Genomic DNA, 24,461 nt, shown 5'->3' with positions numbered 1-24,461 from the left:
AAAGACATGTTCTCTATTTCTAGTTATAAATAATGACCTCTGTGTTCCAGTATTTAAACTCTGAAGGGTCTGGATGGTGGTTTTCTTCCTGATTTCCCCACCCCCCAGTCCTAGGTAAATATTTATGCTTGCAAAATTTAGTAGGCTGGCCACCATGGAAACGTATGTCTTTCATTTATCTCCAGGAAATCTGGTTACAAACACTCCTTTACTTGAATTCTTCCAGTCTTTTTCAGCAGCCTTTAAAGCAGCCCCTTGAGTGAGGAGCAGGAGTTGTGTGTGTGACGTGTGAGTGGGATTCTGTGGCAGTCCATGGCAGGGCTGTGTGTGCTCAGAGGTTACACCACGGAATTTTTGGGAGAGTCAAACCCTTAGGTCTGAAGGGAAGTCTTTTAAGAGCCATCAACAGCAGGTACAACTTGTCTGCTCAGCTGTTGTATCTACTCCAGGACATACTTGAGTTCAGGAAATCTCTGAACTTGGGAATAACTGGTGCTGGTTTTCACTACTCTGAGCTGCTTTTTCTGTAGTTGGCTTCTTCCAGTTTTCCCTAGTGGTATATGAGAGGGACAGTTGTGAAATCATGGTGTTTCTCAGTGGGAAATGATCTGTGACTGTGGTGAGAAGGTTCCTTGGTGTAGCTGTTGATGGAAAAGCAGACAAGCTTTTGGTCAGAAAAGTATAGAAAAACAAGTGGTATTAAAGGCTTATTATGAGCTGAGAATAATTATTCCCTGTATGTGTTACCCCACCTTGGGGGGAAAGAGTAAACCTGGCTGGTGGAGCAGAGGGAATATTACCCAGAAGGGAAAGAGGGATGCTGTAATCTCTTAGGGGAGGGAATGAAATCCAGTGCTCACCTGCAGTGGGGACAGGAATGAGCTACCATCAGCTGGGCTCTTCATGATCCCCTGGCTTTGGTACCCAGCTGAGATTACAGATTCTTGCTGCAGCACCTCTCACTGTCAGCCCTGAGGCTGGCCACATTCACAGTCAGAATTCAGTGGGGTTTGCTTTCACAGTCATTTCAATTGTCTGCTGTTACGGAGCTCCCATCAGGTAGAGTTTCTCTGTGTGTGCATATGTGTCCACAAAATAGGGAAAATTTCTACATTCCTGTAGGTTAAACCTCATATAACTGATAATACTTCTGTGGTTTTGTATGTTTATATTAACATCTTTTTAAAACACGAATATTTTATAGACAAAATTTAATGTTAATTTTGCCAAAAATTTCCTTCTGCCCTTTTATTTTCTCATGGTCCTTAAGGTTTGTGCTTTGTTATTTGAAAAATCTTTGTTCTACTCCCCATATGCAGTAGAAATAATAAACTTGTCTTTCTCTGGAGGTAACAAATGAAATACCAAGTAACAAAATCTGGAAAGGTAAAGGGGAAGCAGTGGAGCTGTGTCCCTGCATTACTGCCTGTCTAATTTCATGCTGGTCCAGGACCAGCAGCAAACTGCAGGGTGTTTTCTGTGTAGTGGAGTTCAGCCCTCAGATATTTACTCCTGGACAGAATCACCTAATCATAGAGGCTCCTTTGCATTTCTGGGAACAATTCCTCCTTTCAACGTGGACATAGGTGCAGAGGCCTGCTTCTATATTCTTTCATTTAGTAATCTTTGAAAGGTGAATTTCTGTTTTCTGCCTTTGAAGGGTCTTTGCCAAGATTGTGAAAACACCAAAATTTGTAATGTAGAGATTAAAAAAGGTTAAGGCAAGAGCAGTTTCCCATTGCATCAGCCTGCAAATTGCTCTGACAGCACCGTACCACCACTGCACAATGCACTCCTGTTAGGGAATTAGGATCAGCTCCCCTGGGTTACCTGATACTCAGGGCTGTAAATACATCAGGTCTTACTCTTGGGTTTCTGGTCGTAGATAATAGGCTTAAACAGTCACATTTTTTACAACTTTCATTGAATGGAGACTTACTGAGATACAGCTTAGTGGAAACCAGTGGTATTTCAAAACTCTTTTACTGTAATACATTCCTCTAAATTGGCATTGAATTCAGATACAGGTCAAAAATAAAGCTTGGAAGGGGCTGATACAATTCAGAAACATGACATGGATGTTTGTAATAGATTGTGATTCCCTGCTTGGAAAGTTTCTGTGCAAATATTTGTGGATGTATGTGTAAAAATAAATTCTTAAAAAAAAATTGGGCTGAATTAACTTGTATGAGAGGAGATTTATGGCTCCTCAGTGTCCTGGTATGTCTTTGCACAGGGTTGGAGTGTGTAGAGTGATTCTGTCTGTGCCTTGGGCAGCATCAGCTGCTGGGATGGAGCTGTGTTCTCCCTGTGCTGATCCCAGTGCCTGCCCTGTCATCTGCTCACGTCAGTGCTGAGCTCTCACACACAGGGAAAAATCCTAAAAACCTGTTCAGTGGCTTGGTTCCTTCCACCTGCTGCATAGCCAGATACTTTAAGAGATTAAAAGAAAAGAAAACCAGTCAGAATGCAAATTGCATAATAACATTGGCTATAATCTGCAGTGGTTCCCAGCTCTGACTGGATCCAGAATCCAAGCAGAGGCACCCAAGCAGCTGAGCTGAGCTTTGCAAGGCTCAGAATGAACCTGGCCTTGTCTCTGGCACTTCCACATTTCATTTAGCTGGACATCGTGGGCGAGCATTGTTTTGACAACAGATCTGTAATTTGAATTTGTGAGCTGGGTGTGTTGTTAGTGGCACGATTCCAGCCTGGACAGGCCCTCTCCTGCAAAGTTTGGTCTAGGCAGAGTGGGAACAATGGGAGTGAAGACACAGCAGCAGGAACTTTGTCCCCCTGGCTGTGATCCATAGCTAAATGCACTGTGTTCTGTCTGTGCCAGTGCACCTTCACTGCCTCAGTTACTAACTTCATGCAGTTCCATTAAATTTCTGTGTGTATCCCTGCATCTGCTGGAGTCACACTTCCAATTTCCTCTCTGCCACACCCTTAAATTGAGCTGGGGCAGCGTGGAACATGGATCAGCCTCCAGCTTGTCTGCAGCCATGAATCTCCCCAGTTCGGAAGTTTGGCGAGTTATCCCCCTTTTTCCTGTGGTCTTACTTGATGGGAAAAAAGCAAAACCAGGAATGTTGAGGTACTGTTATATCTGCAGGTACACTCATAAATAATTCAAGAGTTGTTTCAAGTTTTAAGTCTCAACTAACCAAAAAGCATTCTTTGTTTTTAAACTTACTTTGTAATGCCTGATTTCAGAAAAGCAATTAAGCTTTGTTAAGTAAGAACCACTATAGTAACGATTGAATACAAGGAGTTCAGGTAATTTTTCTAACTGTAAACTCCAAGTCAAGTTTTAGTTGAGTACTGGATTTTCACTAATTGAGACTTTTTAGGATGAACATGCTGATAATGTGCTACATTCAAAGGTAAAGTTGTAAAGTTATAATATTCCACTGGAGTCCCAGCTCTGAGCATCTCAGTGCCGTTAAGGACTGGGTTTTTGGTTTTTTTTTCTAACAGTAACACAAATCACAGTGACAGAGAAAGTTCAGATCTGTGATGCTTTAGAACAAACTCCCACTGACGTTTTCTCTTTGGACATTCCTGGCTGGAATTCCCTGGAGAATTGGGTGGGGATGATGCCTTGTGCAGGCTGACCTAGAACAGAGACTGGACATAGTTAAATAAGGCAGGGATTTATTAAAAGGCCTCAGTGGATCCACCTTGGGCAGCACAAGAGCCCAATCAGAGCTGCACCCAAGATGAACCAAAATGGTCCCAAAATGCACGAGCGCTCACGGGGTCTCTCCCTGGGATCAGCTCTGCTCCATTTGCAGATTGCAGTTCAATTCCAGCTGCAGCCCATGCAGTCCCATCTTGCTTGTTTTTCTCTCTGAGATTTGGATCATTTGTCCTTGGTGCCCAGCTGGAGCAGGAATTGTTTTGTCTCCCTGCTCTGTGCACAGAGCTCACCATCCCCTAACAAGAAGTTCAGACTAAAGCAGTGTACACACTAAAGCAGCACAGAATCTGAAAAATCTAAAAGCTAAAACCTGAGGCATCAGGGAGATTGTGTTTTGGAGTGTCAGAGCCTTTCTGCACACGTCCTGTGTCCCTGGCAGGTGAGCTGTGCTGCTGCTGGCGTGGGCACTGCCCCGAGCGTTGCCATAGGCACCAGGTTCTCCTCGTGGGCTCCAGCAGCTTCATCTATGATTAATGTTAATTGCCCATTTTGCATGGATGGCTTTTTCCCTGCTGCTGAATTGGCTCCTGTTGCCTTTGATGTGGCTGGTGATCCAATGTCCTGCCATGGCCAGACAAGTGATCAGTTTGCCAGCGCCGAGAGGAGACAGAATCAGGTTGCTGCGGGGTCAGGGTTTGCTTCTCTCCTTAAACACTGAAAGGTCAGGCAGAGTTTAACTACCACTGGCATCTTTGAAACCTTATAATAAATGCCAAAGCAGGGAGATTATTTTAAGTCCGTGCTGCAACTAAAAATCTGAAGGTATCGGGGAAGAATTCTAACTCATCAGGATGTTACATTTATTGGTAAATGCTTCAAAAAGTACCTTGCACAATCACTAGGGGGTATTTCATGATCTTTGAAGAGACAAAAAATTTTAATTTCTGGTTCCTGTGCCAGTTTCAGGAAAGTAACTAAGATTGAGGGTGTGTGTGTGTCTGTTTTATTTAGCTTTTTTAAGTGTTACTGTGTTTTTCTGTTTTATTTACATCTGAGCACTTGCACCACTTACTGCCACTATTAGCAGGGCAATTTACACAGCGTGTCATGCAGTACTTCAGTATTTCTCCTTTAAGCCTAATAAAATATGTTGCTATTGAAGAAATCTGTGATACATATGAGAGCTTCCTAAATCACAGGACTAGCATATTTTTGTACCAAATAGCTCCAGCCTCATGAAATCAATAATTAATTTATTAACTGGATCTCTTTTGAAAAAAAAAAACCCCAAAATCAGCAGTCCTGGCAAGGCTGCCTCCTGCCAATTCATAAATAGTTGATGACAAAAATGAAAAAGTGTAGAAGTAAAATTCAAATCTTAACGATCAAAGTATTGGGTACCTCATCTATCACAGCTTGGAATAAACATATCACAGAAAGTGTCATATCTCATTGACACTGCAAAACATAATGCTTTCCCTTGTTATCTAGCGAGCTGCCAAGGCTACAGAGTTTATAGGCTGCTAAGATAATGTGCTGCTGGTAATCCACTTCACTTGCAGAAATATGAAGTACTGTTGAAATATATTTCTACTTGGTTTATTCTTTGCTCTCCAGAGGGTAGGATGCTTATTTCAGTTCCTCTAAAGAAGCTCAGAGAATGAAAAGCAAAACATCAGGATAAATTATGCTAAATGGTGGACTAGACCCCAGAGGAAATCATGCTTCTGTGGTACAGTATTCCTCCATTTATCTTACAAATGTTACATGTAATGTTAATTTTGTAAAGGGAAAGCATTCAAAGGTTCATCTGATCCTTTTAATAATAGTTTTACTGCTATAGTGTTATTTGTCAAACTCCTGCCATCATAACTAACTTTCCTAGTTTTGGCAGACCATTCATACAGAAAATATTTTGGGCTACTAATACATAACATTTTATTTCACAAAACACGAATAACCTAGTAATTACACTCCAAAACTTAACAAATAATTGCCAGCAAGCAATTACCATTCAATTAAAGAGTAATTACATGGTTATTTGTGCCCTGTAAAATAAAGCATTACTGAAATCAGTAGTGCAATCAATATTTTAGCAGAAACAGGATGCTGCAGTGACGGACCTTTCAACCTGTGCTGATTAAATTGTCATCCAAATAACAGTTTCCTAGTTAAATCACCACATGTTTATTTGTCTTGATTAATATGCAAATTCTCTTCTGATTCTAGTAAATGTCCTATATTTAAAAGCACAAAAGTAGAGCACTATCATACATCAGCAGTGATATGCTGCATATTTCCACTGATTAATTACATTTTACAAAGCATTGATGAATTTGTGGATTTTGGGAAATACAGTTGTCTATAATGAGCATAAAATAGAGTTACAAAAGATGGAGCTGATCAGTCACTGTAAGAAATCACAAAAATAAAACATTACTTCATGTATTGATCCAAATTAAAAATCCTTGTGATATCAAGGGGATGTATAAAACTTTGAAAGAAAAAATAATAAAATTAGCTCTCAACAGGAGTGGAAAATAAAGAAGAAAAGAGACATTAATGAACAATTTCTCAGCATTTTCCTGTATAAATTTCATCTGTCAAACATACTGCTCAAAATGTAATTTATTTTCTGACAAATTTAATTTCAACCAAAATTTTAAAAATGAACAACATTAAGATTAGTTCATTTTTCTCTTTTGAGAGTTAGTGGATTTGTGGGGCTGGGGTGGAGAGGATGACAGCGATGACTTTATAACCATGGTGCAAATGCAGGTAAAAACCCAAAACCTCCAGTCTTCCTCATTTTCAAGTAATTGGTGACCCAAGGAGTTTTTAGGTTTGAGAAATGCCAATCAAATGTTAATCAGTAATTATTTTATTTAGTAAAAAGAGTAAGATGACTGAAGGTATACATGGGAAACAATATTGTACTTCTGTTTTAGCCTCCATGGTCTTCACTTGGGACTTTCATTTTTGTTTTTTAAAAAAGTTTTTAAAAGATACCCATGAACTAGAAGTTTCTGACTGAATTAATAAAATCTAATTTAGATTTGAGTAATTTTCCATTTACAGAGATCTATTGATGGCAAGTACAAAATTTGTGTAGAGATTTTAGACTCTCAAAGAAATGCATTTAAAATTGTTTGAAGGGGATTGTTCCTGTTTATACTTCCTTTGTTACCAACGAGGAAAAGATTCTTCTACACTTCTTGAATATGTAACTTTCTTGAATGAGAGAAAGAAAAACGTGAAAAGAAAATGCAGTAAAAGAACAGGGTGACAAAAAGATGAGCAATAATATTAAATAAAGTTAATATTTATATGCTAATGCTATTAGCATTTATATGCTAATATTTCCATAATCACAAATTATGTCTTACTCTCCCCAAATGATAATTTCGCTTGCCTTGGGTTTGCTGTTCAGTGCTTTTATTATCAATTTTGGCTGAATTGTGGAGGTTGCATATGTTTTAAATAGTAAAGGTGAAATTTGGTGGCTTTCTAGACCATGTGGGACAATAAGAGGGGATTTGTGACACAGAGCAGTGACATTCCATGGCTTGGTAGTGCCAGCAGTGCATTCACAACAGAAAGTAAATCCCATAAAAACCTTAAATCTGCTGGTCCTTTGTGCATATCTCACTGAAAAACCCAAGACTTTGAGCAAACATTTGCGTCCTGTCTCTGTGAAATTCCTGGCTTCATGGTTAAACAGAAATGGCAGAAAATTAGTTTCTGGCCCAAAGTGGAAGCGTTTGGACTCAGATACGTCACTTGCTGTGAGTTCTGGTGTCCTCCCAAGCTAAAGCTGTTGGTTCCTGATGGGTGACACACCTCTGGGGGTATCCAGGGAATCCAGCTGGAATTCTGAGGTGTCTGCTGCAGTGCTGGGGGCTCTGGGATCCCTGTCCTTGCTGGGAAGCAGACACAGGGCGTGGGGACTGCAGAACTCGGCGTTGCAGACCCAGACGGGTCCTTGCAGGTGCGTCACGGTCAGCTGGGAGCAGCGTGCAGTTTTTCATTTAAGCCGAGATAAAATCAGAGACAAAGGACCTGGGTTTTACTTGAACGGATTCAGCTGGGAACAATTCCATTCCAGTTATCATGGCTGCAGCTCTCAGCCCCGAATCTGGGCCCTAGGAGTTCCTGAATTACAGGAATGCTCGCTGAAAGGGCTTTCCCTAGGGCAGAAGAACTCTTCTTGTTCTTCAGTCCATCAGTCCCTTGCCCAGGAGGACCCCAATCCCAGGGACACCAGTGCTGTGTTTTCCCAGTGGAGCTTCCCTTGCCTGTGCGAGGGAGGGCATAAACACAGCCAGCAGGGTCCTGGAAGGGAGTGGAATAAGTTTTTGATGTGAACTTCTCTTCCTTCATCTCTTGGGTTTTCCGTGCGGGTCAGTGCTCAGGCACAGGGGCCACGTTAAGGTGTGGAAACACCTCTGCTCAACCTGTGGGCTCAAAGTCAGCTTCTGAAACTGCAGAACCAGGGCTGAAACTCCACAGCCCCCCCTGCTTATCCTCTGAAAATACAAATCATGACTAAAAAGTCTCTTTGTAAAATTTTCTGAAAGCTGTTTGTTGCATTTTGAAAATGTTTTTTCTTAGCTTAATACTAACATACGGAGTTTTCTGCAAAAGATTGGTTAGTATTTGAGCTCGGGAAGAAAGTGTTTTGTTGTTTTGTTGATTGAGCTCTTCCACTGGAGAAAGCTGCTAATTTTAGCTGGCTTGTAGGGTTTTTTTCAGAGACAGTAAGTGCCAGCTAAGCACTTACACATGCCTGTGGATTACAGGCTCCTGTAATTCAAAAGAACAATGATTCCTATTTGTTCAAAACCCCCACGTATCAACCTAATGCTGTCTGTTAGAAATTTTGTTGTGCAGGGGAAGATTTCAGCAGGTGATTTTAATAGAGAATGCACGTGTGCATCAAACTTCCCCGGGAAATCAAATGCTCTTATTTTAGGTTTACATTATTACAGCCCAGCAGTTCTTGTAGCAAGCTTTACTGCACAGCCATCATAGTATGATAAACAACTGAAAGCATCAAAAAGAAAAATGGAAAAAACACTGAATAAAATGAAATTCAAAATGGACAAACCCGAAGCTAAAAAGAGGGGGGAATGGTTTTATAGAGATAAAATAGTAAACCAAAAAAATGATTTTGTGCTACTTTGATGTACAGTAAAACAAAATAACACTAGCATGGTGTGAAAAATGAACAGGTTAATGGTACCTCTGTGGAGTGCTGCTGGAAGTTGTCTTCATTTAAATGCAGAGTTTGTCGTGCATTGATGGAGGGCTTTGCCACTGTAACTTGATAGAGTGAAGTTTAACTTAAATTTCTTTGTGAACTAGAAGTCATTTTGGAAATGCTTTCTATTCAAACCTCATTCATTGTTGCAGCTTAGTTACTTTATACAGTGTTTCACTCTATGTTGTCAAAAGCTCTATTACTCAACAGAGTAAAATCTGTTATGACCAAAGAGAAGCAGCAATACTTTTCCAAACATGAGGAGGTTGCATTTTTATTAGATGGCTCGAGGAAGAGTCGATTCAAATGTTTTTTTGGCCTGTAAATCTGTGTTATGATGGCAGTGGAGGATGGGGACATGTACACACACTGCTGTAAGGGGTGATAGCTGAGAACAAGAGTTCAATGGAACCAGTCTGTGAAGGGGCCTCTGACATTTTGGATTAAAATCTGCATCCATAATTCACAAACTGGTGAGTTTTTCGGCAGGCTGGGCTGGCACTTGTTTGATCTGCAGTAGTTAAACCCACCAGTCAGTCTGGGAAGGTAAGTGGTGAGCTTTGCAGAGCTCAGGGTTAAGTTAATGCTGCCCTTCAGGAGGAGGCAGGTACCTGCTGTGGTCCAAAGCAAGCTCTGAGGTGATGTTGCACTCAGGGTTGTAACTCTTCATCTCCAGGCATCACAGCCTGTAATTTTCTGTGTTCCAGGTGCACAGCAGAGACTTTGGAGCAGTCACTGCTGTAACCCCTCTCCACTGAGCCCCTCTGAGGTCATGGCAGCCTTGGATAATGGAAAACCTTACTGCTGGCTCGTGTGACACCCGTGCAGCTCTTCCCCTCTTTAACCAAGCGATTTTTTCCCTTTTTTTTTTTTTTTTTGTCCCAGGCAGGAACTTCTAATATTTATTTTCGCCTATCACCGATGGTTCACGCATTTCACACGAATCGATGGCATGTGTAGGGAGCAAACATTTCACAAAGAAAACCTTGTTTTCATTTCTGCTCTTGTCCCAGCAGCTCCCGCCCAGGACGACCCCCCAAGCGCTCGCTGGGAGTGGCGATCCAGGAGAATGCACGGCTGCTGCCCCACGGAGTGCCAGGCCTCCTGTCACCAGGGCTTATCTCCCCAACAGGTAATAAAACCCATCTGATGATCAGCCTCATCTCTTCATACTGCACAGCAGTTAAAATAAACTAATATTGATCTAACTGCCTTGTCCTTCAGGGCTTTTGCAGGCTTTACCAGAGGTTACATTATTGGATTTTTTTTTTTTTTTGAGCGTTCATGAAAACTCTGTTTTGCTGCTGCAGTGACTGAAATCTAATGGATTTGTAATTTAGTTCTTTATTAATTGTAATTTCCTTACAGGAAATTCCATTAAATGTGTTATTTTAGTAAAAGCAAAAAAAAAAAACAACAAAAAAACCCAACCAACCTGAGAAGCTGAACTGTTGTCTGGGAGGCCTGTAAGAGGCATTTCTTCCTTTGAAATGCATGTGTGTTTTAGTTCTCGTGGGATCTGAGCAGCGTGGCTAATGCCTGGTGTATTGTAACCCCATTAATGTCTGCTGGGGAGAGACAGAGATGCTTGTAGGAATTACAGAAGGAGCACTTGAAAGCAGATAAGTCCACGTTGCCACAGTGCACTGTGCTTTAATAATCTGCTTTCAGTATCATGAAGTGAAAAATCTAGCATGAAAATATGTGGAATTATAAGCATAATTTAATGCATAGTATTTAATTTCACTTCATTAATTTATTAATAGAGTTTAAATTAAATCTTGTGCCATCCTGATGAGAGTTTTAATTTTTTTATTAATTGCTGTATGCTAAAGGTAAGTTGATTTTCATAATAAACCTATATTCACAGGCTGTATTCATAAAAGTGATTGCTTAAATATTCAACAGGCTTAGCAGTTTTAGAATTGCTGTCAAAAGTCCAGTCTAAATAAACTGTAACTCCCTAATAACCAAATATAGTGAAGTGTTTAGGAGAATGTAAAGTTGTAGAATACGTAACAGGAAAAGCAGAATTAAAAAGATCCTTGCTGGGAGTGGATGCCATCGCTCCTGATCCCACAGATCACTCTGCTTGCAGAACCTGTGCACGGCAACCGAGGGACACAGCGAGAGCCTTAATGCCCCTGCAGCCCCAGGGTTGTCACAGGGAACCTTCCCTGTGGAACAGGGGAAAGAACATTCCTAAACAATATTCACAGCAGCCTTAGCGGGAGCAGTTCACAAGGTATGAAGGGGCTTGGCCAGAGCCACGTGCCACCGCTGGGCTGCTGCAGCTTCAGGCACTGCTCATGTTTGTGACGGGGATCCAGAGCTGTGATTTCCCTCCTGTAGCTCATCAATGAGGGGTTTTAGTATCTCTGTTGTGTTCTCAGCTCAGGAATTTAATGGATTCTTGTTCATGTTACTGCTGATAGACAGGAAAGCGCGAGAGCCTCTTGCATTGATCAGTTCTTCCCTGAAATCCAGAATATTCCATGTTACTTTTCCACTGTGTGTGTGAGTGTGTGTTTGCAAATAGGACACCAGATCACACAGACTGCCATGCTGCTTCAAACTGGGAAATATTTTAGGATGTGGCATGTTGGGGATGCACAGTGAAGCACCACAGACACATTCTGTGTCTCACAGATATTTTGAGTAGCACACAGTTTGAGCAGAAGATGATGAAGTTGAATTTCCAGGCTGTTGGGAGTTGTCTGGAGCCTGAAGTGTGAGTGGGCTCCATCCATCCCCTGTGTTTGGCACAGGGGGGGAGGTGTGTTTGGGGGGTGTCTGTCGGGGCAGCCACCTCCCTGACCCTGGGAAAACCTTGGGGAGTCCCAGACAAAGTGCCTGGAGCAGCTGACAGTGCTTTGGGAGCAGCTTGGAGGGGAAAATGCCCTTTTCAGAGCATGGTGGTGTCACCAGGGGCTGCACACAAGGAGGTCCCTGTGGGTGAGGTGGCCCCAAGACCAGCAGGACAGCTCCTGAGCCCTGCCACTCAGGGCCACAGCTCCCCAGGGCTCGTGGGGCTTATCTTGCTCCTAAGGAAAGGACAGGGAAGAGCTGGGGGAGCTGCTGGGCAAGCAGAGGTGCCAAAAGAGCCTCTTGTCAACTCCCTGGGGATCTGAGCTCTTGTGGCTCTGAATGGAGCCCCCATTAGCTGCAGCTGTACCTCTTTACACACAAATTTCTGGTTGCTTTGCCTGCAGTACTTTGGGATTGGATTCTTTCCTTTGGCTGAAATGAGAACAAAATGGGTTTTAACACTTGTCGTAGAACAGAGGTTTTTTCTTCCAGGTTTCCAAATGGTGGACAATAGAGTGGAATAAAAGCTGCTCCCTGCTCCCATGTGGATCTTTGGGTGGCTGTGGGAGGGGAGCAGGACCAGGAGTGAGGAGATTTTGCAGCATTGCAGGGTTGGATCCATCCCTTCCAGAAGAGCAGAGGCTGATAGGGAGGCAAGACAGAGTTTTTACATCTTGAGGACTTCTCTGGTTACCTGCTCCCTCTACCTGCAGTGTAATTGCCTGAAGCATTTCCTCTGGATGTCTTCTTGTCCTTGATAATCTTTGTGTCTGATCTTGCCCATTGTTCCTATAGCACAGATATGCAGATGTTAATGTTAGTCTGCCTACATTATTCTAATTAAAAACATCACTCTCATGTGGCTCCCTCATTTGCTGTGTCCAGCTTAGTTGCTTTCTTCATTTTAGTAACAGGCTCCCCATCAGCAAATGCAGCATGATTCATCCAGCATTGCATTTTTTCAGTTTTACCTCCTCTCCAGGCTGCTGTCAAGGTAAAGTGGAGGCAGTGGCGTCCAGGCTGGCTCTTGGTTAGATGGATGGGTCTGGAGAAGTCGCAGTTGTGGCTGCAGAGCTGGCAGCTCTGTCTGGAGGGGGTATTACCCAGTGATGATTAGTAACTTCCTGCAGACTCAGACGAGCCATCTGTGTTTCCACTCCTTGAAATGTGCTGTTATTTTCATCACCCATTTGGTTTGTGTCAGCTCGGTTTACATGGTCATTTTCACATAATAAACAGGTAGTTAAATTAGGCACACTGCATTTCCCAGTGGGGAGGGTATTTTTTTGACCTCTTGGCACAGTGAGCTCTATCTACTCTTAGACCTAAGTAAAGTGTGAAGGAGGTGCAGGTGAAGCCTCGACCTTTTTAAATGTTTGTAGGTACTTTCCACCTTGGGGGAATGGGAATATTTGGGTTACATCTGGGTTAGTGCTGTGCCTGAGAAGGATGAGGTGCTGTGTGTGGGATGCACAGCCCAGGGAGGGCTCAGGAGGCAGCACAGGAACCCTGCCCTGCCTGCATCCTTCAAGAGCTGATGTTAAGCACTGTCCATTTTATGTTAATTTAGGAGAAAGTGTTTTCCTTTTTGTATTGGTGTAGGAAATGTGGGAATCAGCGTGGTGCCCCTGCCTGCTGTGAGGGCAAAGCTAAAATCCTGTGTGTCACAGAGGGATGGTCATCAAAGGCTCAGTCCTTCAAACAATGCCGTGGGATGAAGTGACATGGACAAAAAAAAGGCTTTATCTCCTACTAATGTACAAGTCTTTATCATCAGTGTATCTTAACAAGACAGCTGGGACTTATCTGTGGAATAGATTCTCAAGGAAGTTTTGGGGTCTGAAGCATTAGTTTGCTGTGTGGAGAGAAGCTGGAATCTGTTACGTGATGGAAGCCAATGGTTCAGCAAACTGTTCACAGGGAATGAAGCTGAAAGAGTGCTGGATCTTTTGGTAGTTATCTGTGCAACTCCAGTCCTCCTACCCCTCGTTTAGGCTGTCCTCAGAAAAGGTTAGAAAACCACTCTGCCTTCACTGCAGTTTTTCCTCTGCTCAGTCTGTAGAACGGCTGCTATTATTTCAATAAAAGCATTTTGGGGGCTGCTTCATTTTGTCTTCAAGGTATTGTAGAGGGTGGCTCATGGGGAAAATGATCCTGTCTCTAGAGCTTAGTGAGATGGTGGTACAGGGCACACAGCAGCTGTGTGGGGCAGTTTTGAGGCAGTAGGATGGGATTTCTGTGAGTGCCCCTGGGCTGGGTCCTGCAGCAGTCCTGGGAGGGACAGGGTGATGGGCACGAGCCTGTTTGGAACATCCCTGTTGGCATTTTCTGGGCTGTGCTGCCCGAGCTGTGGCAGCCTGGCAGGGCTGGCAGGGCACAGCTGGGAGGTCAGCAGAGGGATCACAGTGGGGTTTAGGGCTGGGAGCTGCTGAGGGCTCAGCACAGGGGCGGCAGGAAGCCTGGCTGGTGGGGAAACTCGTGAGAAGAGGAAAAAAAGGCATTTTCAAGTGGGTACTCAGACAGAAGCAAACCACCTGCATTGCCAATGTGTAAGATAAACTGCTATTTCATTATCTGCTACGTTAGTTTCACCCCTCTTGAAATGATTCTGCTTTTATTTCATAAGCAGTTAAAATAGACACTGTCTAAAGTTTTTAAGAATGCACTGTTTAAAATATTGACTCATTTGTACAGATACAAATACTTTTTTCAGAACAGTTTTGTCTTATTAATAGTTAAAAGTATCTGTTGTGAACTTAATAGTTTCAGGTAATTAATAATTCAGTGGAGTTAATATTTTAATAGCTGCACCAAGTCACATCATTGTGGGACTCAAATAGAGCAGCTCACAGGATCTGGTAACTTCATGTGTTCGTCAGCAGCGACAGCAGCAGCCACTTGGTCTTTATTCAGCAAAGGGAGCATAAAACAGGATTTGCTGCAGTCTTTGGGCATTTTGATGTGGTGTCTCTGTGTTAGAGCAGTGGAGGAGGCTGGAGGCTTTTGGGGTCTCTGGTGCCCAGTTGTGTTTGTCAAGGCGGGCACACATCAGCCAGCACAGCCTGTGGCAGCTCCTGCTGCCAGCAATCCCACGGACCCTCTCCTCACTTCCAGCATTTAACTGAACATTTCTGTGTGTTTACATCCCATTTCTGTGGCTCATTTCGCTGTTTACAATTACCCTTTTATTTTTTGGTGTTTTTTTTTTCCCTGTTGTCATACGTGACATTTGCAAGTTCCATTTATAATGAGAAACATATGCAGGACTTTGTCACTGTTGGCATTACCTGGCTTGGTAGAAATTATTATTTTTAATCAAAGGCAAACACACTGATTAAGGATGCCACAACACTCCTCTGCCTATGGGGAGCGTTAACAGTTTATAAATTGTTCTTGGTGACAATTCAGTAGTGAATTACTTTGATATATATGGCTAATAAATTAATATGATTAAGTTAATGAGTAGTACAAGTGTTGCCAAACTCCACTCGTCGGGCTTTTAATGCTGCTCCACATTTGCAGCTCGAGCTTCCCCCTGTGGTGAGAGGATCAGTGCTACCTACGCACTGTCATTGTGATAAATGGCATATCCCACAGTGCCCTGCACTCCATCTGCTGTGTCCCCAAAATGAGAAATATTTTATACAAATCACACACTCAGAAGCTCAAAGGACTGTGGAAAGATCTATTTTTTCAAACAATAATAAAAATGCATACGTCTCTTTAGCAACTCTTCATTTTTACTGTCATAATGAATGCAGATAGATTTGGGAAATGAAAGCTCGTGTGAGTTACATAGGAAAGTTATCCACTGCACAGTAAAGCTGACAAATAAGTTACATGTGCGCTCTTTCATTTTATCATGAAATGTTCTTAGATAAAAAATGATGTTAGAACATCTATTTAACTGGATTTTAAAATTAAAGACCATGTGTGCAGCATGATTGAGTACCACCCATCTCATGCCAGCAGATTTCTGTGCTGAAGGGAGCCTGAATTGGAGTGAATGAGGAATGCAGGATCATATCATTACTCTTTTAATACAGCCATTCACTAGAGTTCTGATAATCTGAGAACTATACTTGGTGACTGTGAGTCACTCAGTTCCTCTTTCCTTTTCTCTTTTAATACTATCTTTCTTTAAAGATCCATTTTCAGTGCCTGCTCTGTCAGGTGGGACATTACGCTTTTGACAAATGAATAGTTAAAGCTGTTGAGATTTTGCTGAATGGTTAACCTTGTTGTAAATTTAATTTACACTTAGCCTCAGTTACTAATTACTGTCCGAGAAGTGTGAAACTCAGCAATGTACTTCGATTTTTATGCATTGGTAAAATTTGTTTTTTGAAAATTAATCCTACTGAGTTCCTACATCTTTAAGGAAAACCAAGTTCAGTCAGGGTGGTCACACTGAGAGAATTGAGCTTGGCACTCAGGGTGGGGCTGCACTGAGCTTGCCTTGATTTGCAGGTGGAAGGGAAGCATTTGAAACAGCTGAAGTGTCACAGAGTTAGCAAAACCAGTGAGTTTTCATCTCCCTGTTTGTAGCATCCATGGCTTTCTTTTCCAGCAGCTTTTCTGGTAGCCTCTCCTGTCTCAGGTCTGGAGTGATCATAAAGCCTCTCTGCTTCTCTCTCTCTTGTCTTCAGCTGACTTTGAAACTTTTTTACTTTTTAAGTTATTGTTAAGAAGTGTCTTGAGGTCATAAATAGCATCAGGAGGTGTGAAGGACTTGCCTTCAGCACTCCCTGTTTTCCGGAGGACTGTTTTGGCAATAACGCTATTACAATTGAATTGGTTTTGTTAGGTTTTATTTTCCTGTACAGTAATAGTTACCAATATCACAAACAAGTGTAGTTAAATGTATCTCATTGTGTTTGTGTAAGATTCCCACACTGACTGCATTTTGTGTGTCCAGCAGTATCTCAAAGACTTATTAAACTCAACTTGTCTGCACACACTTAAATTCTTACTTCTGTGACCTGAAACTTAGTAGGTGCAATTTTATCTGGAAGAATAATACACCTCTGGTTGCAAAAAAATACTGATCCATCATCTACTTGCAGTGCTAAACACTGCCATATTTATATAAATAATATTCTCTTGAAATGCAGCACTTAGATCTGCATTAGATTGGAGTAGTGGGGCTTCCTAAAGGAGAGCTCTACAAAGCTGTATTTTGGCAAAATTCTTGATACAACAACACTGGTGAGGTTATGCAGGAAAGGGGAGAGAATTAATCTCACTGGATTAAAAAAAAATAAACATAAAATGTGCTTAAATCCAGGTGGTTCCATAGTTCTGGTCAGGTACTGAGTGCTTCCATTGTGATTTTAAATGTGTGTTCTCTGGTCCTTGTCCCACAGCTGTGGAGTCGTACACGAGGGAAATGCTTCAGTGTGATTTAAGATCAGCAAACAAATAATCCCAATGATTTGGCTTGGATTACTTGGTGTCTTAAACACAAGTGTTTTCCTACTCCCCACAGAGTTTTGGAGAACAGGTTCTGTAAGGATCCTTTGCAAAGCTGCAGATGCAGTCAGTGCCTGATCCCAGATCACTCCTTGGCCGGAGTGGTGGCTCCTCCTGCCCAGGAGCAATGTGCTCTTCCCTCAGCCCTCCCAAGCAAAAAAGTGCTGCCAGGGGCTGGCAACAAATTAGAATTTGTGATGAACAGGAAACATCTCTTTCTGAGCAGTCTGAGGAGGTGCACGTTTTTATTTGGAAGCGAGAATAACTGAAATAGATTGATTGCCTGATCACTCTCATTAAGTGAGGTTGTAGTAGGATTTCTCTGGAAATGTGTTTGTGTTGTACAAACCATTTTAGTTGTGCAGTTTTATAAAGGTTGCATAGTTGTATAGTTGTATAAACTGTTTTATCACAAGGGACATTAATTGGTGTAAAGCAAAACAAGCAGATTAATGAGTGTAATATTTATTGTGCACCATCCTCTGCTGAACAGAGAGGCCTCAGGGTTTGCTGGGGGCAGCTGCTGTTGCTGATCCTGGGTTGGGCCTCTCTGAAAGATAAATGTAGGGCTGCAGTTCTGGAGGATTCAATCTAGAAACCAAATTCATGCTGAAAATCCTTTGCAAAAAATTAGAAATTCCTCCAGCTACCAGCCTCCTGTGACTTGAATATGAAAAGCTGCACTTCAGAAAGAGAAGCATTTTATATAATACATGTCTGAATATAAATGACGGATATTTTATTAGGAAAAGAAAGCCTTTATTAAAATATAATGATCTACATTGTTTTTATGTAATCTAATGAATTACAGTAAAGGCCTGAGAAATGAGCTGGAAAAGGTGCTCTCCCATGAAAGCAAGCTATGATAACCTTTTTGTAATTTTTTAACATGTTGAAAGAGTATTTCTACACAGACTTATTAAATTAAGCAAGGTCACCTTTTCATTTTATTACCAGAATTAGTTTCCCAGATCATGGACTTTGATTTTGAAAAATGTAGATGAATCATGCACTAACATATGTCAAGTAGAAAATTGGTTGTAAAATGATAAATCATTCTGATGCACATTACATCTTTGTTTTTACTGTTGAACAATTGTAAAAATTAAAATGCTTAATTGCTGGGGTTTTTTTTGCATTTGCATATTGATTGGATGTGCTTTGATAATAATAATAATAATAATATTTCTAAATGGATTATCTCTCCTGACTGAGGCAGTCTCAATCTAATATTTGCATAAAAGGAAGAAAATATTCTCTTCAGTAGCAGTATAACATTTTGTTCCTTTGACATGCAGTATACAGTCATTACCCTGAAAGGTTAGCTGTAAATAATAACCAGTGAAACTGGGCATATGCCTAAAGATGAGCACATATATTACATTTACCAGTCTGACCCCAGATCAGCAAAGCAGGAATAAAACTGACATCATGTCATGCAAGTTGTTTAGATGTGTTCCCAAATCTCTGCCTGTATATTACAGTCTTTTTATACAAGATGTGTGAGGAGGAAAATTAAATTTAATGGATGTTTCATAAATTTAATGTAAAATCTGCTTTAATTGTTCATAAAAATTTCATAATCATTCCTAATTAAGAAAAAATGTCATATATGTTTCTAGTCCCTTGGAATGACTTCATTTTTTCTGTCTTTGCCTTCATCACCTCCTTTGTTAAAAAAGAAGCAAAGCACAGGCTCTTTGCTGGGATCAGAAGTGAGAGAACATCCCAGCTGTGGCCCCAAGCTCTCTGTAAATAGGGGAGTGAATGGAACAGGTAATTTTCATGGTGCTTGTATGGTTTCACATGTAAAAATACAAATGTGCAGCTGTAGCTGGGTCTCACACGAGCAACAAGCCTGGTGCTGGTGCTGCACTTGGTTTGGCCCTGGCAGTCACAGAGCAGGTGACTTCATTACACTGAAATCAGGCAGAAAATGTCCTTTTCTGGCCACTCGAGTGAATCAGTCAAATTATTGAGTGGCAAAACTAATTCTATGCCTTGGGCCATCAGAGCTGCCACTTTCTATAAGTCAAGCCTTCCCTTAGTGTGAAATTGTTTTTTATTTTATTCTCTTTCATTTATTATGCTTATTTCAGCTCATCCACTCGGTGGATGTGAATTACCCAGCACAACAAAACTGTTTCAGATGTGCAACCTCCTCGTGTCTTGCTGGTGAAACTGGACTGGTTTCTTTTTAAGGAACTCCTGATCTGTTATGATCTATACATTTAAAGTAATAGTTCCCTTTTTCAGGTGAGAACTCAAATGAGGAGAAGAGTTTGAATATGGTTTTAAATTAACTAAAACTGCATATGGCTGAGCTCTTGTTTTAAAAGCACTTACAATTCAGATGGGTCACATTTTTAAGAACTAGAAATATATCTACAGTGAATTGTAGGCCATTAAGTACTAGGTAATTTGAATGACTTTGACAGAAAAAATACTCTTTTGGAAAGCACTGAATATTGTTTTCCAGCAGTAAAATATTGCCTTCAATTCTGCCAGAAACAGATCTGAGATGTGCTGAAAGCACTCATACAGGTGATATACCCTAGGCAGTAATTGGGTGTATAATTCTGTCCAAATGGCAATCCCTCATCTGACTGTGCCCTCTGGTACACAGCATTAACATCTTCCAATAAAAGAAGAGCAAAACATATGGAGGCTTTTATTTCAAGCAAAGAAAAATCAAAAAAGAATAATGAGGATAAAAAGCAAAGTGCCTGTGGTGATGGGCAAGGCAAGTTACAGGGGAGTTGCTGCAGCAGAGTGCTTCAGAACAGCAGAGCAAAACCAGCCTGAAGGCACCTCCCAAAGGCATCCAGGTACAGGTGCAGGACAAAAACTGGGAGATGTACATATATCAGATACTAAAACAAAGAGGGATCATGCAGGAGAGAGCAGGGAGGTTGCCTGAACTCCTGCTCACATCGAGCTGGGAGGTGATGGGTGGAAGGAAGGAGGAAGAAAGGGAAGTTGAAAGGCTCATACTGTGATGAAGATGGATGCGTTGCTGACAGTGTCAGAGCAACAGCTGCTAAGTCTAGGAGGCACTTGAAAGAGCCTCTCCATTTTCTTAGGTGTGGAAGTCAATAGGTTATTTGGGCTAAGAACACCCTATTATTCAAATGCAGCTGACCCAGAAAAGTTTGCCAGCTCGCAGTGGCAATTCAGAGGGCTCTGCCCTGGTGGGTTTAGTACTTCCCTTCCTCTGGACTCCTGTGTAATATATGGATATACTGATCTCAAGTTCTTCTCCTGCAATTTATTAGATTACTCAGTGTTAAGCTTCAGAAGGCTGTTTTGTGTTTGTAGCTGGGTTAGATTGCTGAAAACTCGTCAGTAGAATCTCTTATTCAAACCTGTTAAACGTCAAGGAAATGCACCATGAATTGTTTTGGCTTTCCTGTTTTGGAACCGGTTCATTACAAATTTTAATTACAGATAATATTTCTTCAGAGTAGCTTATCAGTCTACATTAGCTAAGCATGAGTCCTAATGCTGTTGGGAATTTATGTTCATTTATGGGACTTTTTCATTGTAGATTACACTTAGGAAAATATCCTGGAAAGAGTTTTTTTGCCCATTGATATGGACACATCCTTCCCTTTCTGTTGTGTCTCTACTGATCTCCCTTTTTCCTTGCATCACCTGACTGCCTTTCCTTTTTTCTTTTTTTGCCCTGGACTTTTATGTCTGCACCACAATTTGTGCTGACCTTAAGGTTGCCCTCAATTAATTCGCTGAGCCATTCCCACACCATGGCCCTCTCCAAAATCCTCTGCACCTTCTTCCTCCTGGTTGAAAAAGCAGAGCCATCCCAGAAACTGCTCCATGATCATTTTTCTTTTCCTTTCAAGTTAGTGTTTATTTCCAGGCAATAAAGAGAAGAGATACAAAAGAGATGGAGAGAGGAAGCAGTAAATCCTGGGGTCGCTTTGGGTGGGTTCCCTGTGCTCAAGCCAGTCCTGTCTGTGCCACCTGCAGCAAGAGGAGGGTTGGAAAAGGCTGGGATGAGAGAGAAATCTCATCCCTGGAAGTTCAGCAAAGCCCTCAGGATCTGAAGGTTGTCTGCCAGGAATCAGGATCAGGAATTTGAGGAGGAATGGTCAGAGTGATGTTCAGATTCTGATCTCTGGAGCAGCACTGGTCCAAGGCTGCATTTGTGTGATATCCCTGTAGGACCTCTGTGCTGATACAGTGAAAATGATACTGAGATCAAAATAGTTTAGGAGACAGTAAAATATGGCTTAGTTTTCGGATTTCCTACCTGCATATTGTTCAAAGCTAAGATGATTAGGCACTGTGTTAATTGAGGAACTAGCTGGTCTTGACAGCAAGTTTATTTTCTGTTTTCACCCAGCTCAAAAAAAATATACTGGTCTCCAAATAATGGGTGAACTGTGACAGCTAACATGAGTTATCACTCATGTATTTTTTGCAAGATGATAACCAGTAATACAGCTGCAATACTTGCATCTTCTGCATCATCAAAGTGTGCTCTTACACATCTGTGAAGTTATAAATGGGAATTTTGCAGTGGATTTTCTGGGATGCCATTCAGCTGTGGTTGGGGGAGCAGTTAAATACTGTGGTGAAATGATTTTTCACAAATACAAAGCATCCATAACTGTCCCTTTTAAAATGTGCTCAAGAAACTTTGAACTGTTTCAGCCTCACCTTTCATTTTTTTCAGCTTGATGCATGTTTATTTTACAAAATAAAACAAATTCAGTTTGTGTAAAAGGAGCTATCCTGTGTCTAAAAGGAGTTATCAAGATTAATTTCATCAAGCAGTTGGAATAAAATATAATAATTTCCTCTTAGTTTTTTATATTAAATATCAGATTAAAAATGAAGGTTTTTCTGAAGTGCAGAATGGATGCAATGTTGGTTGATCTTGGTTTAACTCTGATTCTGAAAATTCATGATCTTCATTGAAATTGATGAGCTAGAGTAGGTTGGCACTGATCTTGCCAGTCCAGACTTGTAACCATGTCAGTATTTACTTCAGGTGGAGCAGTCTGTGTTTGCCCATTTCTGCACTTTTAGAAGAAATACCAGGAGCTGCAGATGCTTTCCTGCTGGTTGGGTCATTTTCTGGTAGAGCTGTGAACTTGTGGTGTGGCTAAATATTCCCTCAGTGTCTCCTAAATTCACTGCAAGGTCTTACTTTCTCTATTTCATTCTTTGCTGGGAATTTCACTGGAGACAATTAACTATGCAATGTATGTATTAATCAGATTAACTCCTGATTTTTCCTTTAGATAGGAATGTCTTGGTTTCTCAGTTTGAGACATTCATTGTGTTCTATGATGTCTTTAAGTGAAAGGCAATTGAAATATCTTCTCTGGGTTAGCTTTAATTTTGCTTAATGGATGAAGATGAAAGGCGGCCTCTTCCCGAGGGTTGCTTAACACTGGAACTTGAACCTAATTAAGGGATTTGAGATTTTTTATTTTTTAAATAGTTTCAAAAAGTGAGAATGTTAAGGCATTCCCAGGTGCCTGGCTCCTGGCACAGGGCTGGGGACTCACTTGGCATCTTCTGGTGCCCCGTTGCCATCGTGCCAATTTCCGAGTGTCTGGGTTTGACTGGCAGCTGTCTGTCATCCTGTTCCACTGCCCAGAATGATGCCAGCACTTGGATGATGCCATGTGGGGACTGACGAGGTTGATTAGTCAATAGGTACGAAATATTTAGATGGTGGAAAATGTGTGTAGTACAGTGAGGCCATGATTATTAGTCATGTCTTTAAAAATTCTTGCACTCAATTTCAGGGCATTCCGCCCACAGGAGAAGAGTGAGAGCAGATTTTTGCAGAGAAATTGCAGAGAACGGTGGAAGATAATTTGAAGTTGCAGTCCCTCAACATTTGTATTCTATTTGGGATGTCACTTCCAGTAAGCTTTTTAGAAATGTAGCGGTGCAAATGGAAAAGTTTCAGCAAATATTAAATGTAACAATGAAGACTTTTGTTCTTCATTAAAACATTTCCTGATGTTTCCCGATAGATTTTCATCTAAACACTTGCTAATCCCAGAGCTCTGACAGGCAAGGCCTGCTGAATTAGGCCAACTTCTGCTACAAATAGCTGCTGCACATGAAACAGTAATCATTGCTTTCCAGTCTATTATTAGATTGACTTCATAGGGATTGCTTTTTTCTCCTGTGAGTTGATGCATAAATGACATGCTTTACCCTCCAATAAATCTAACAGCAGAGTGGCTCTGACATGATGTTCATACCCCTTAGTCCCATGACAGATTATTTTTGATGGCTGCAGAAGTTTACAGCAGCTTGAAACCATTAGAATTTAAAGGCATCATTGAAATTTTACAGCGTACCTGCCTCAGACACAACAGGGCTGGGGCTGCTGTCACCGCCTGTCGCGGGAGCCCTTCCTGCCTCTGCTGATCCCCAGCTGTCCTGGAGAGGGGGAAACTCTCTGCAGCTCCTCAGGGAGCTCAGTGTCCTTCTGTGCATCCTCTCCCTGTGTCCAAAGCTCCACCTGGAGACAGTCCTAAAAGACAGGCTTGTGAACCTGCTGAGACGTCTGAACCTTGCTTTCTTGTTACCCTCTTTAAGCATTTTTATATTGTTAGTGGTCTCTTTATTCCCAGATTCTCAGTATTGTTAAATTCAGTTTCAGTAGTGTATATGTGCTTTAAATAGTTCTTTTTTTTTCCAGATTTAAGGACTTTGTTATTTTTTTTTTTTCCTGATGAAACACAAGTTAAGTTTGCAAAGCTCAGGACTCCTCAAATCCAAGGTGTTTATTATTGCTATTTGTATCCCATGTGAATGAATGGCTGGTTTTAGCTCTGGTTCTAAGCTGTGATTAGCTTTTGTTTCATACATCTGTCTGAAATTTGCTGCTCTTAGACAGAATTACAACTATAAAATTGCTGTCTAACTATAAAATTGCTGTCTGACTTAGTAGGAAAGTCCGTGCTGATTTCCATTGATTTGTGTGTGTGTTTGTACATACCTAAAAACCATCATATCAAATCGAGCTCTGCAGATTGCCATAAATCTCTCAAGAGGTTTCTCTTCTATGAAGTTTCTAAGAAAAGAAACGAAAACTTTTCCCTCTAACAGCTCTGGTTTTGTATTCTGGACAGAGTGATTGAACCTGCTCGTGTTTTTAACTTCTGTAATATTTGTGTCAGGCAGATTGGTGTGGAATAGAGAGCTAATCTTAACACAGATCTGCTGTAGCCTGACAGGTTTATATTTGACAAATATTCTTTTTAGGGAATGCCATCGTGGAGC

General features: G+C 41.3%; 1 protein-coding gene across 3 annotated transcripts in view; it reads left to right on the top strand.

The window, feature by feature from the left end:
* DACH2 (dachshund family transcription factor 2) overlaps positions 1-24,461 on the top strand; it is a 247,595-nt gene that overhangs the window by 112,989 nt on the left and 110,145 nt on the right. For 2 of the 3 annotated variants that reach the window (XM_041485380.1, XM_041485378.1), the window contains exon 2: positions 9,917-10,035. In XM_041485380.1, coding sequence (XP_041341314.1) covers positions 9,917-10,035 — 119 coding nt within the window. The remainder of the gene's footprint in view (positions 1-9,916; positions 10,036-24,461) is intronic. The other variant, XM_041485379.1, reaches the window with a different exon arrangement.

The sequence above is a fragment of the Pyrgilauda ruficollis genome, unplaced genomic scaffold, assembly GCF_017590135.1.
Source record: "Pyrgilauda ruficollis isolate IOZ18807 unplaced genomic scaffold, ASM1759013v1 scaffold7, whole genome shotgun sequence".
In the NCBI taxonomy this organism is placed as follows: domain Eukaryota; kingdom Metazoa; phylum Chordata; class Aves; order Passeriformes; family Passeridae; genus Pyrgilauda; species Pyrgilauda ruficollis.
Note: the sequence above shows the minus strand (reverse complement) of the source record. Positions and strands in the feature narration are given on the sequence as shown.